The following is a 14,437-nucleotide window of genomic DNA, read 5'->3' as shown; positions in this document are numbered from 1 at the left end:
TACTGTCTCATTCCTTAATTTACACAGTTAGACCTTCCTTTGCAAAATGGATGAGGTATATTTTCAAGGTATGTAAATTTATAGGTACTATGTAACACGCCTGTTATTTTACGAGAGTAATACTAAGTAGATACACAATAGTCCATGTTGGTGGTTGCTCAGTTTCTCCAAATATTTCTACTCAGGCATTCTGAAGAAAGCCAAGAGGCTGAATACCTTTCTTTGTTATACCTCCTGCCATTCTGTATGTCCCCAGGATAATAGCAATGTTGGGGGTGGCAGGAAAGGGGATGTGGTGGTTAAAAAAGGTTTGGTCTTATAGGACCCCATGTGTGGTTTGTATATACACTAGCCAAAATGCTGCCCCCAGTCTTATCGTATAAAATACAAGACTGATACTTTCCAGCCTCCTATAAATGGTTTTCTAGCTCATGCTATAAAATTTCATTCATTAATTTCTGTATATATCTACTTTCACATCCTTCAAAGGAAGGCATTATGACACTCAACTGCAAAATAAATGATAACTAGAGTGTATACTTCTTGTTTTATACACAAAGTGTGGTCACACAAACAGCAGGGCTGGCATGAATCCCTCAGCCAATTGCCCACGGAAACACTTCTCTCTTAAATGAGATGTTCCATTTTCTTATCCTTGTCACCTGAAAAAAGCCCGAGTGATGCAAAAGTCTAATAGTTTGATTCCAGATGCCAGCCCGTCTCAGAGAGCAAAGATGTTGTGGGCCTGAGGGGTGGGGAGAGACACAGGTGTCTGGCACAGAAGCATTAGAGAGGATGGTATGAGCTTATCAGGAGCAGTTCTGCTGTAAGAGAAATACTGTTTTGTACTTCAAGGCATCTTTTAAATAAATGTTTCAATTGCTTTATGTTAATGTTAGTGAAATTTAGCCTCTACTGTAACAACGTGCTCGTATGTGAATAAAATTATCTTCATATTCCCTTCCTCTGTTATTTGGTATTGCTGTTTACAAAAAGGAACCCGAAGCGGTAATGGCTTTACTCACTTGGATGGTGATGTTTCTCTCAGTTTGTTCTGAAGATGATACACTTCATCAAAATGCACATTTGCAATTTGCTGTTTTTCAAGTTCTGCCTCATTTGCTGCTAGAAGTTCCTTAAGGTTTTGTGCTGTCCACGTATAAGGTGCTTTTGAAGACTCCGAATTCTTATTGTCAGTGTGGACCTCGCTATCCCCCAGCTGATGGACACCAGAAAATGGTTTGATTTCTTGCATAGCTGTATCTTGCAACTCTGGAATGTATCCTTCCACAGGCAAGGCCGTGTCACTCACAACTATATTGGAAATAACACTCGATAAAAGCTGGTCAGAGGTCTGTAAATTAAACACGAACATTTTGTACTTTTCAAGCTCAGCCTTCATACTCTTAATTCTTTGTTTCATTTTTTCTATATCGTCTATGACTTCACAGTCATCAGGTGCATCTGTACTTGTTGCACTCAATTTCAGAGAACGCAGGCACTTGGAACCTGAATACGTGGTGGCTGAGTCAATGTCCTCATGTTCCATGGAATGAAACTCTTCATTTATCTCTTTTAATGAGCGCTGGATATTCACGTTGCTAACGTTGTGATGATTTTGCATTTCTGAAAAACAGGAGGTTTGCGTGTGAATATTAATATTTCTTTATCTGACATTCTGTTCTTAACAGCACTAGAGTGAATTCATTTTCTTCTCTAATAACAGAATCAAAATGCAGAATAATTACAAACTACGCAATATTAGTTTTGGACTTTTGACCCCTTTCTATGACTTGCCCATTAATTCAACTTGCACATCAAATATTCCAACCCCCTTATCACCTTTCAAATAAACAATACTGGAAATACACCCGCTTTCTTTTCCCAAATGATGGAACATCACTTGTGCTGTTTGCAGTCCTGAGTCTGACACCAATGAAGCTCAGACCTTTCCAGCCACAGAGACGATAACCTCAAACATAAGGCACTGAGATTTGAAAGTAGAGTATGACTTTAAACAGTTCTTCCTAAAACTTCTAATTAAATATTCTTTTTCTCCTGACTTCAAAAATCTATACAAAACCAATTGGAGCATAAAGTCAGTGGAATTTTAAAAAGATTATCATCAACAAAATAGTAAAATTTGAAAAAGGGGCTTTAATAACTTTTTAAAACGCGTTCTAAACAAAATCCATAAAAATGTTGGGTGTTAAAGGTTTTACTGGCACTCATTTGGCATGCACAGCATATCCCTCAGTTGCCTTTGCCATTCATAAGTAATGCAATCACCCCAGATTCAGACCAATAAAACCTATATATTCCTACATATATGCTATCTTTATAGTTCTGTGTATGTCGAGGGCTGCATGTAACTATGTAAGAAAATGGTTATTTTCTGGTTACCAGTAAATTAAATCTTCCCCTCCTATTAGCTCTGCAAAAGATCACTACGAATTAGAACCTCCCTTTTGGGAGTAATTCATTGATCTTGCAGAGGTCTTAATACTTTCAAATTGGTTTCCATGGAGAATTCCAATGCCCAGGCTCAAGCTCTAAATCAGTACAGAATCTCAGGGAGGGGAATGATGAACTTGTTTGTCTGTATGCAAAGGTGCCAAATTAAAGTAAATAAGAATGACTACATTAAAAGAATTTTTAAGAATACACATGTTCTTCCTGGGTTTTGGGTTGGTTTGTTTTTTTTGCTTCAGTATGGAAGAGAACATAGTGCTGTCTCTTTTTCTGAAAGCAAAATACTGGACTTTCTGAGCCAATGGTTTCATCCAGCCTGATAACTCTACACATCCCTGTATGGTGATTTTTTTTGTTTGGTTGGGTTTTTTAAATATTATTATTTTCTTATGAGACATGACCATTACAACCACTGCAGCATCCAATTTCCATAAGCCAGGGTATAAATTTCATCTCAGATCAATTGAATTTATTCTGCACTTGCAAATACAGACATCCCCTTTATACTGCCACTGTCTGTATCACGGATACGCTTCTTTCTAAGCGGGGCATAAACAAAATCTATGATGGAATGAGTTGTTATAGAATTTTTATTGTCATTTGTATAGGAAGAGATGCATAACTCATTTGGGGTCTGTCACTGGTGACTCCTGCAGTTGTCCTAGACAGCAGCCATAAAAACTTTACAGCAATCCATACTGTCTCATTCCTTAATTTACACAGTTAGACCTTCCTTTGCAAAATGGATGAGGTATATTTTCAAGGTATGTAAATTTATAGGTACTATGTAACACGACTGTTATTTTACGAGAGTAATACTAAGTAGATACACAATAGTCCATGTTGGTGGTTGCTCAGTTTCTCCAAATATTTCTACTCAGGCATTCTGAAGAAAGCCAAGAGGCTGAATACCTTTCTTTGTTATACCTCCTGCCATTCTGTATGTCCCCAGGATAATAGCAATGTTGGGGGTGGCAGGAAAGGGGATGTGGTGGTTAAAAAAGGTTTGATCTTATAGGACCCCATGTGTGGTTTGTATATACACTAGCCAAAATGCTGCCCCCAGTCTTATCGTATAAAATACAAGACTGATACTTTCCAGCCTCCTATAAATGGTTTTCTAGCTCATGCTATAAAATTTCATTCATTAATTTCTGTATATATCTACTTTCACATCCTTCAAAGGAAGGCATTATGACACTCAACTGCAAAATAAATGATAACTAGAGTGTATACTTCTTGTTTTATACACAAAGTGTGGTCACACAAACAGCAGGGCTGGCATGAATCCCTCAGCCAATTGCCCACGGAAACACTTCTCTCTTAAATGAGATGTTCCATTTTCTTATCCTTGTCACCTGAAAAAAGCCCGAGTGATGCAAAAGTCTAATAGTTTGATTCCAGATGCCAGCCCGTCTCAGAGAGCAAAGATGTTGTGGGCCTGAGGGGTGGGGAGAGACACAGGTGTCTGGCACAGAAGCATTAGAGAGGATGGTATGAGCTTATCAGGAGCAGTTCTGCTGTAAGAGAAATACTGTTTTGTACTTCAAGGCATCTTTTAAATAAATGTTTCAATTGCTTTATGTTAATGTTAGTGAAATTTAGCCTCTACTGTAACAACGTGCTCGTATGTGAATAAAATTATCTTCATATTCCCTTCCTCTGTTATTTGGTATTGCTGTTTACAAAAAGGAACCCGAAGCGGTAATGGCTTTACTCACTTGGATGGTGATGTTTCTCTCAGTTTGTTCTGAAGATGATACACTTCATCAAAATGCACATTTGCAATTTGCTGTTTTTCAAGTTCTGCCTCATTTGCTGCTAGAAGTTCCTTAAGGTTTTGTGCTGTCCACGTATAAGGTGCTTTTGAAGACTCCGAATTCTTATTGTCAGTGTGGACCTCGCTATCCCCCAGCTGATGGACACCAGAAAATGGTTTGATTTCTTGCATAGCTGTATCTTGCAATTCTGGAATGTATCCTTCCACAGGCAAGGCCGTGTCACTCACAACTATATTGGAAATAACACTCGATAAAAGCTGGTCAGAGGTCTGTAAATTAAACACGAACATTTTGTACTTTTCAAGCTCAGCCTTCATACTCTTAATTCTTTGTTTCATTTTTTCTATATCGTCTATGACTTCACAGTCATCAGGTGCATCTGTACTTGTTGCACTCAATTTCAGAGAACGCAGGCACTTGGAACCTGAATACGTGGTGGCTGAGTCAATGTCCTCATGTTCCATGGAATGAAACTCTTCATTTATCTCTTTTAATGAGCGCTGGATATTCACGTTGCTAACGTTGTGATGATTTTGCATTTCTGAAAAACAGGAGGTTTGCGTGTGAATATTAATATTTCTTTATCTGACATTCTGTTCTTAACAGCACTAGAGTGAATTCATTTTCTTCTCTAATAACAGAATCAAAATGCAGAATAATTACAAACTACGCAATATTAGTTTTGGACTTTTGACCCCTTTCTATGACTTGCCCATTAATTCAACTTGTACATCAAATATTCCAACCCCCTTATCACCTTTCAAATAAACAATACTGGAAATACACCCGCTTTCTTTTCCCAAATGATGGAACATCACTTGTGCTGTTTGCAGTCCTGAGTCTGACACCAATGAAGCTCAGACCTTTCCAGCCACAAAGACGATAACCTCAAACATAAGGCATTGAGATTTGAAAGTAGAGTATGACTTTAAACAGTTCTTCCTAAAACTTCTAATTAAATATTCTTTTTCTCCTGACTTCAAAAATCTATACAAAACCAATTGGAGCATAAAGTCAGTGGAATTTTAAAAAGATTATCATCAACAAAATAGTAAAATTTGAAAAAGGGGCTTTAATAACTTTTTAAAACGCGTTCTAAACAAAATCCATAAAAATGTTGGGTGTTAAAGGTTTTACTGGCACTCATTTGGCATGCACAGCATATCCCTCAGTTGCCTTTGCCATTCATAAGTAATGCAATCACCCCAGATTCAGACCAATAAAACCTATATATTCCTACATATATGCTATCTTTATAGTTCTGTGTATGTCGAGGGCTGCATGTAACTATGTAAGAAAATGGTTATTTTCTGGTTACCAGTAAATTAAATCTTCCCCTCCTATTAGCTCTGCAAAAGATCACTACGAATTAGAACCTCCCTTTTGGGAGTAATTCATTGATCTTGCAGAGGTCTTAATACTTTCAAATTGGTTTCCATGGAGAATTCCAATGCCCAGGCTCAAGCTCTAAATCAGTACAGAATCTCAGGGAGGGGACAGCTGTGTATGAAGGACCAAGTCAAGCCCGAGCACAGGAGAATAAAACCAAATATAACCTAAAAGCTGGAAAAAAATGAAGCTGCAATATTGGGATATCAACATATTTGAAATGAAGGCCAGATGATGTCCTCTGCAGTACACACATTCTTGCAGAACTTTATCTATTTAATTCCAAAGGCGACAGATTCATGGGACACAAATGCTTCCAGGGAAATGCCCGTGTATGGATTCAAGGAGACACATTGAATAAGGGAAAAGCAACCCTGAAGTTCACGAGCTTCTCCTCCTCCTCTCCCAGCTGGTTGCTGCAGTAACACAGATGTCAAAGAAGGCTGCAGACTGAGATGGAAAAAAACCCCAGATACTACAAGAACTCTTCAACTCTGCAATCCTAATTTCATGCAAATGAGATAACAAAACCAGGAAAAAATGCCAGATATTAGGGAAGAAATATTTCTGATTAGAATCCCAGTTATAGTTTTTAATGAAACACTGCCCTTTAATTAAAGGAGAACTAATAAGCTCTCTGTGCATATATGTGTCCACACACACAAAGGGCACACAAAGAGCATGATCCTGCAAACCAACTGACTGGCTTTAATGAAACTACTTATATAAATAAAATTAATGATGTGACCAAGGAGTACAAAATTGGCCATAGCCTCTGGACTCTGTACACCACGTGTTAACCAGGTTATTCAAAGCCTCCCAAAAAAGACTAATGGATGATGCAGATGTAATACACAGCATTAAGCCTATTTACATTTTCATTAAACGATTCCATTAGGTTTCAACCTAGTTGAATGCCTTCAAATAATTCAGATAAGCAAAATTCTATCATTCAGTTGCTTCATTCTAATAGTTCATAACTAGATGCAGAAGCATTAAGTAACAAACATTTAATTCAGAGAAGAGTTCAGAAGCGAGGACATTAGCAATAGAGATCAGAGTTAGGCACACAACTCATTATTTTTACTGGAAACCAGACTCATAAATCCCTGTGGCCCTGCTGAAAGCATAACTCTTAAAAGATGAACTTGGAATCTTAGAGCAATTAATCCATACTAGCTAAGAAAACGAGATTTAAAACCCACAAATAATGGCAAGGGAGACAATTACCTGCAGTAATTTACAATTTTGCACAATTCAGAAGAAACCAGTTTTAAAATTTCTTTTTTTATGTACTACACCATATAAGTGCTCTACCTTGGCAGTTCTGCTGGTTTTTGTCCATCGCATATTCATTCTCATTCTCTTGATCTGGATCAACATCGGGGATGTGGTGGTTAAAAAAGGTTTGATCTTATAGGACCCCATGTGTGGTTTGTATATACACTAGCCAAAATGCTGCCCCCAGTCTTATCGTATAAAATACAAGACTGATACTTTCCAGCCTCCTATAAATGGTTTTCTAGCTCATGCTATAAAATTTCATTCATTAATTTCTGTATATATCTACTTTCACATCCTTCAAAGGAAGGCATTATGACACTCAACTGCAAAATAAATGATAACTAGAGTGTATACTTCTTGTTTTATACACAAAGTGTGGTCACACAAACAGCAGGGCTGGCATGAATCCCTCAGCCAATTGCCCACGGAAACACTTCTCTCTTAAATGAGATGTTCCATTTTCTTATCCTTGTCACCTGAAAAAAGCCCGAGTGATGCAAAAGTCTAATAGTTTGATTCCAGATGCCAGCCCGTCTCAGAGAGCAAAGATGTTGTGGGCCTGAGGGGTGGGGAGAGACACAGGTGTCTGGCACAGAAGCATTAGAGAGGATGGTATGAGCTTATCAGGAGCAGTTCTGCTGTAAGAGAAATACTGTTTTGTACTTCAAGGCATCTTTTAAATAAATGTTTCAATTGCTTTATGTTAATGTTAGTGAAATTTAGCCTCTACTGTAACAACGTGCTCGTATGTGAATAAAATTATCTTCATATTCCCTTCCTCTGTTATTTGGTATTGCTGTTTACAAAAAGGAACCCGAAGCGGTAATGGCTTTACTCACTTGGATGGTGATGTTTCTCTCAGTTTGTTCTGAAGATGATACACTTCATCAAAATGCACATTTGCAATTTGCTGTTTTTCAAGTTCTGCCTCATTTGCTGCTAGAAGTTCCTTAAGGTTTTGTGCTGTCCACGTATCAGGTGCTTTTGAAGACTCCGAATTCTTATTGTCAGTGTGGACCTCGCTATCCCCCAGCTGATGGACACCAGAAAATGGTTTGATTTCTTGCATAGCTGTATCTTGCAATTCTGGAATGTATCCTTCCACAGGCAAGGCCGTGTCACTCACAACTATATTGGAAATAACACTCGATAAAAGCTGGTCAGAGGTCTGTAAATTAAACACGAACATTTTGTACTTTTCAAGCTCAGCCTTCATACTCTTAATTCTTTGTTTCATTTTTTCTATATCGTCTATGACTTCACAGTCATCAGGTGCATCTGTACTTGTTGCACTCAATTTCAGAGAACGCAGGCACTTGGAACCTGAATACGTGGTGGCTGAGTCAATGTCCTCATGTTCCATGGAATGAAACTCTTCATTTATCTCTTTTAATGAGCGCTGGATATTCACGTTGCTAACGTTGTGATGATTTTGCATTTCTGAAAAACAGGAGGTTTGCGTGTGAATATTAATATTTCTTTATCTGACATTCTGTTCTTAACAGCACTAGAGTGAATTCATTTTCTTCTCTAATAACAGAATCAAAATGCAGAATAATTACAAACTACGCAATATTAGTTTTGGACTTTTGACCCCTTTCTATGACTTGCCCATTAATTCAACTTGTACATCAAATATTCCAACCCCCTTATCACCTTTCAAATAAACAATACTGGAAATACACCCGCTTTCTTTTCCCAAATGATGGAACATCACTTGTGCTGTTTGCAGTCCTGAGTCTGACACCAATGAAGCTCAGACCTTTCCAGCCACAAAGACGATAACCTCAAACATAAGGCATTGAGATTTGAAAGTAGAGTATGACTTTAAACAGTTCTTCCTAAAACTTCTAATTAAATATTCTTTTTCTCCTGACTTCAAAAATCTATACAAAACCAATTGGAGCATAAAGTCAGTGGAATTTTAAAAAGATTATCATCAACAAAATAGTAAAATTTGAAAAAGGGGCTTTAATAACTTTTTAAAACGCGTTCTAAACAAAATCCATAAAAATGTTGGGTGTTAAAGGTTTTACTGGCACTCATTTGGCATGCACAGCATATCCCTCAGTTGCCTTTGCCATTCATAAGTAATGCAATCACCCCAGATTCAGACCAATAAAACCTATATATTCCTACATATATGCTATCTTTATAGTTCTGTGTATGTCGAGGGCTGCATGTAACTATGTAAGAAAATGGTTATTTTCTGGTTACCAGTAAATTAAATCTTCCCCTCCTATTAGCTCTGCAAAAGATCACTACGAATTAGAACCTCCCTTTTGGGAGTAATTCATTGATCTTGCAGAGGTCTTAATACTTTCAAATTGGTTTCCATGGAGAATTCCAATGCCCAGGCTCAAGCTCTAAATCAGTACAGAATCTCAGGGAGGGGACAGCTGTGTATGAAGGACCAAGTCAAGCCTGAGCACAGGAGAATAAAACCAAATATAACTTAAAAGCTGAAAAAAAAATGAAGCTGCAATATTGGGATATCAACATATTTGAAATGAAGGCCAGATGATGGCCTCTGCAGTACACATATTCTTGCAGAACTTTATCTATTTAATTCCAAAGGCGACAGATTCATGGGACACAAATGCTTCCAGGGAAATGCCCGTGTATGGATTCAAGGAGACACATTGAATAAGGGAAAAGCAACCCTGAAGTTCACGAGCTTCTCCTCCTCCTCTCCCAGCTGGTTGCTGCAGTAACACAGATGTCAAAGAAGGCTGCAGACTGAGATGGAAAAAAACCCCAGATACTACAAGAACTCTTCAACTCTGCAATCCTAATTTCATGCAAATGAGATAACAAAACCAGGAAAAAATGCCAGATATTAGGGAAGAAATATTTCTGATTAGAATCCCAGTTATAGTTTTTAATGAAACACTGCCCTTTAATTAAAGGAGAACTAATAAGCTCTCTGTGCATATATGTGTCCACACACACAAAGGGCACACAAAGAGCATGATCCTGCAAACCAACTGACTGGCTTTAATGAAACTACTTATATAAATAAAATTAATGATGTGACCAAGGAGTACAAAATTGGCCATAGCCTCTGGACTCTGTACACCACGTGTTAACCAGGTTATTCAAAGCCTCCCAAAAAAGACTAATGGATGATGCAGATGTAATACACAGCATTAAGCCTATTTACATTTTCATTAAACGATTCCATTAGGTTTCAACCTAGTTGAATGCCTTCAAATAATTCAGATAAGCAAAATTCTATCATTCAGTTGCTTCATTCTAATAGTTCATAACTAGATGCAGAAGCATTAAGTAACAAACATTTAATTCAGAGAAGAGTTCAGAAGCGAGGACATTAGCAATAGAGATCAGAGTTAGGCACACAACTCATTATTTTTACTGGAAACCAGACTCATAAATCCCTGTGGCCCTGCTGAAAGCATAACTCTTAAAAGATGAACTTGGAATCTTAGAGCAATTAATCCATACTAGCTAAGAAAACGAGATTTAAAACCCACAAATAATGGCAAGGGAGACAATTACCTGCAGTAATTTACAATTTTGCACAATTCAGAAGAAACCAGTTTTAAAATTTCTTTTTTTATGTACTACACCATATAAGTGCTCTACCTTGGCAGTTCTGCTGATTTTTGTCCATCGCATATTCATTCTCGTTCCCTTGATCTGGATCAACATCAGGATCAACGTGCAACTTGACCTGGACCTCACTATTATCCAGTTTGAGTGACGAGTCAACTGCAGAACAGCAGGGGAAGGTAAAACAGACAGCAGTAAGCGACTGAAAAAACCCATGAAGTGAGTTTAGTCAAAAAGAAACCCAAAAAACCCAACCACAAAACCAAACCTGGTTCTGACAATTTAGAACAGGAATAAAAGATGAACTTGGAATCTTAGAGCAATTAATCCATACTAGCTAAGAAAACGAGATTTAAAACCCACAAATAATGGCAAGGGAGACAATTACCTGCAGTAATTTACAATTTTGCACAATTCAGAAGAAACCAGTTTTAAAATTTCTTTTTTTATGTACTACACCATATAAGTGCTCTACCTTGGCAGTTCTGCTGGTTTTTGTCCATCGCATATTCATTCTCATTCTCTTGATCTGGATCAACATCGGGATCAACGTGCAACTTGACCTGGACCTCACTATTATCCAGTTTGAGTGACGAGTCAACTGCAGAACAGCAGAGGAAGGTAAAACAGACATCAGTAAGTAACTGAAAAAACCCATGAAGTGAGTTTAGTCAAAAAGAAACCCAAAAAACCCAACCACAAAACCAAACCTGGTTCTGACAATTTAGAACAGGAAAATTATCTGAGCAAGAGAAGCTCGACATGGGCCGGCAGTGCGCACCGGGAGCCCAGAAAGCCAACCCCATCCTGGACTGCATCAAGAGAAGTGTGGCCAGCAGGGCAAGGGAGGTGGTTCTGCCCCTCTGCTCTGCTCTCATGAGATCCCACCTGGAGCTCTGTGTCCACCTCTGGAGTCCTCAACACAGGAAGGACATAGACCTGTTGGAACAGGTCCAGCAGAGGGCCATGAAAATGATCAGAGGGATGGAGCACCTCTCCTACAAAAACAGGCTGAGAGAGTTGGGGTTGTTCAGCCTGGAGAAGACAAGGGAGACCTGATAATGGCCTTCAAGTACTTCATGGGGGCCTACAGGAGAGATCGGGAGGGATTCTTAATCAGGGAATGTAGTGGTAGGATGAGGGGTAATGGTTTTAAACTAAAAGAGCGGAGATTTATATTAGATATTAGGAAGAAATTCTTTGCTGTGAGGGTGGTGAGAGCCTGGCCCAGGTTGCCCAGAGAAGCTGTGGCTGCCCCATCCCTGGAGGGGTTCAAGGCCAGGCTGGATGGGGCTTGGAGCAACCTGGTCTGGTGGGAGGTGTCCCTGCCCGGGACAGGGGGTTGGAACTGGATGATCTTTAAGGTCCCTTCTAACTCTAACCATGCTATGATTTTAACTATTGTAAATGTAATACAAACATCACCGATGACATGAAACAGTGTTTGCACATATTTTTATAATACTTGAAATAATTATAATGATAACTACTAAGAATGTGAATTGCAAAGGCTTCCTACCAAGAAATGAAAATAAACATTTGCACGCCCTCTTTGTAATGTAACAGTTAATTAATTTTTAGTGCGTTTTTAAATGTTTTATGTTAAGCTTAGAGAAAAGGCTAAGAAGTTTCTTCAATACAAACATTGTCCATAAAATAATCTCCCACAATCTCCCACTGCATCAGGTCTCAGAATGACTAACTGTGGTACAACTGTGATCCAGGGAAAAGAAATCCACCTGGAAAGGAAACCACAGGAGTGCAGCACTTCCCATCTCAGAATTCTCCATGGGTTTTGCACCTACCAAAGCTAATTGCTCTAATTGTTCTATCAGCTTGAGCATTTACAATAAAGTTGTGCCATATCTCTCCCTTACCACAGTAACATCAGCACCACCACCAAAGCCTCTGCAACCTCTGTGTTTGACAGTGGCTCACTTGCTTCTTGATTGAATCTTATTTCATATATTTACGCCTCCTCTCTCCCCCACCCATCCTTCACATCTCTACTTAGTTTTAATCTAACTGCTAAGCGCATTTTTATTTTTTTTACCACTCCAAATCTTTATACAATATCCATTGTTCTCTGCCTTACAATTTGTCATACTTTGCTGATCCAGATACTTTGTCAACAACTGAGTTTAAATTAACCCAGCCACGCTGGGAACAGACACGGATGACTTGACTGATCAGTGGAATATTGGAAAAACTGCTTTATGCAGCATAAACAAGCACAGTATTTTTAAACTTTCCTGTCTCCATTACAGACAGGTTTCGTTAGACGTGGCATCATATAAAGGAAATCTTTCATTTACCTAAACACTGACATATATGTGTGCATGTGTGGGCACCCTGTGAAACTATCATTTATTATATACTTTATGCCAGGTATACAAAGCACTTTCTATTACACACAAAGCTGTTTTACATGTCAGCAGCAAAGATAAAAGGAAAAAAAAAAGGATGTGTGTCAAGATCCATATATATTTGCCTACCCAAGAAAATCGAAAGATTAAGCAGCTTTGTACATCTGTAAAAACAATCTGGTTTTACTTTCTACTACGAGAAAAGAAGCCACTATTTCAAGCTGCATCACAAGTCACTCTTTCTGCTCTTTATTTACCTCTCACTGCTGTGCTTTCCGTGCACTGCTGTGTAGGCTGCTCTTCAAGGTCTTCAGTTACAGACCCATTCAGTGATAACTCTCCATTTGTTTGGGGCTTAAGTTGTTTGTTTTGTTCTTCACATGCTTTCAGACCTCCGTGAGGTGTCCTGGTATCACCCTGGAGTTGTGAATCTGACTTGTTCATACAGGAGTTCAAAGGCACATTTCTTAAAGGTCTGGATGATTTTAAGAGAACAGGCAGTCGGGACTTCTTGGGCAGGTGAGCAGAATCAGTCTGGAAAAGGTATGGAATAAAACAGGAGATTTGTAGCTCGTATGTAACAGTCAAGTAAAGGAGGAATAAAATAAAATTCCAGGTAAAATAAAGATTTTCCAGTAGCATCAGCCAGCTGTCACATTAAATAGCTTTGAAAATACAATCTCAATATCCCTGCAACATGGAAAACAAACATTCAGAGAGAAAAAAAAACTATCCCACTGGCTCAGTTTTCTGGCAGTGCTGCCTACGCAGCCACAGCCACACGGTGAATGGCCTCCAGTTCATGGAGCAGATTCAAACTTGACCAGTAAAGGCTTTTGAATGGCCTCCAGTTCATGGAGCAGATTCACCATTGACCAGCAAAGGCTTTGCATCAGTAGGTGTTTTCTTCTGGAATGTATTTTCCTTTCTTCCTTTTGTCTCCACACTACTTCATACCAGCACAGTTTCATACCTTTGAGCAATTTGCATCAGTCAAAGAGGAAATTTTTTCTGCCACACAGAAATTTTTTATGAGCACAAACATCTTCTTCACCCAGACACGCAATAAATTGCTTCTGCAGAATTCCTGTTCCCTGCTGTAACGGATATTCCGTCATTGGGGTTGGAGGGAGAAGTTACATTTCTTAAGTCACTACATTTTAGCCTCTCACCTTTTGAATACTCTGCATAAAATCAGTGTGTCCTTGTTTAAACCACAGAGCATAACATTGTGATACCCAAAAAAATGAAAACATGCTATATGTTGATGAGTTATGGAATTGTGTGTAATAATAATAGAAGCCAATAATGGCATGTTCAGACAGATTTAGTTTATTTTTTTTGCTGTTCATTTGCTCCACTAGTGTCACAAGTCCCGTAATTCCTTTTACCACCCAATGTATTCTGAAATACCTTTCCACGTTCATTTCTTAGCAATTACAGCCCTTACACAATTTAAAAGAATAAAAAGCAAGTTCCATTTTCCTAATGACATACTCAGCTCCTTTTGTACATATATGAACACAGTGTCATTCGGAGGCCGAAAAATAAATCCAGGTGGGATGAACTTCC

General features: G+C 38.5%; 1 protein-coding gene across 1 annotated transcript in view; it reads right to left on the bottom strand.

Moving 5' to 3' along the window:
• The window catches only part of CDK5RAP2 (CDK5 regulatory subunit associated protein 2), an 88,895-nt gene that overhangs the window by 24,767 nt on the left and 49,691 nt on the right, over positions 1-14,437 (bottom strand). Inside the window, exons 23-25 of the mRNA XM_014950402.1 lie at positions 13,123-13,399; positions 10,533-10,658; positions 7,766-8,366 (exon numbers count right to left, since the gene is read on the bottom strand). Of these exons, the coding sequence (XP_014805888.1) occupies positions 7,766-8,366; positions 10,533-10,658; positions 13,123-13,399 (1,004 nt within the window). The remainder of the gene's footprint in view (positions 1-7,765; positions 8,367-10,532; positions 10,659-13,122; positions 13,400-14,437) is intronic.

The sequence above is a fragment of the Calidris pugnax genome, unplaced genomic scaffold, assembly GCF_001431845.1.
Source record: "Calidris pugnax isolate Ruff unplaced genomic scaffold, ASM143184v1 scaffold22, whole genome shotgun sequence".
In the NCBI taxonomy this organism is placed as follows: domain Eukaryota; kingdom Metazoa; phylum Chordata; class Aves; order Charadriiformes; family Scolopacidae; genus Calidris; species Calidris pugnax.
Note: the sequence above shows the minus strand (reverse complement) of the source record. Positions and strands in the feature narration are given on the sequence as shown.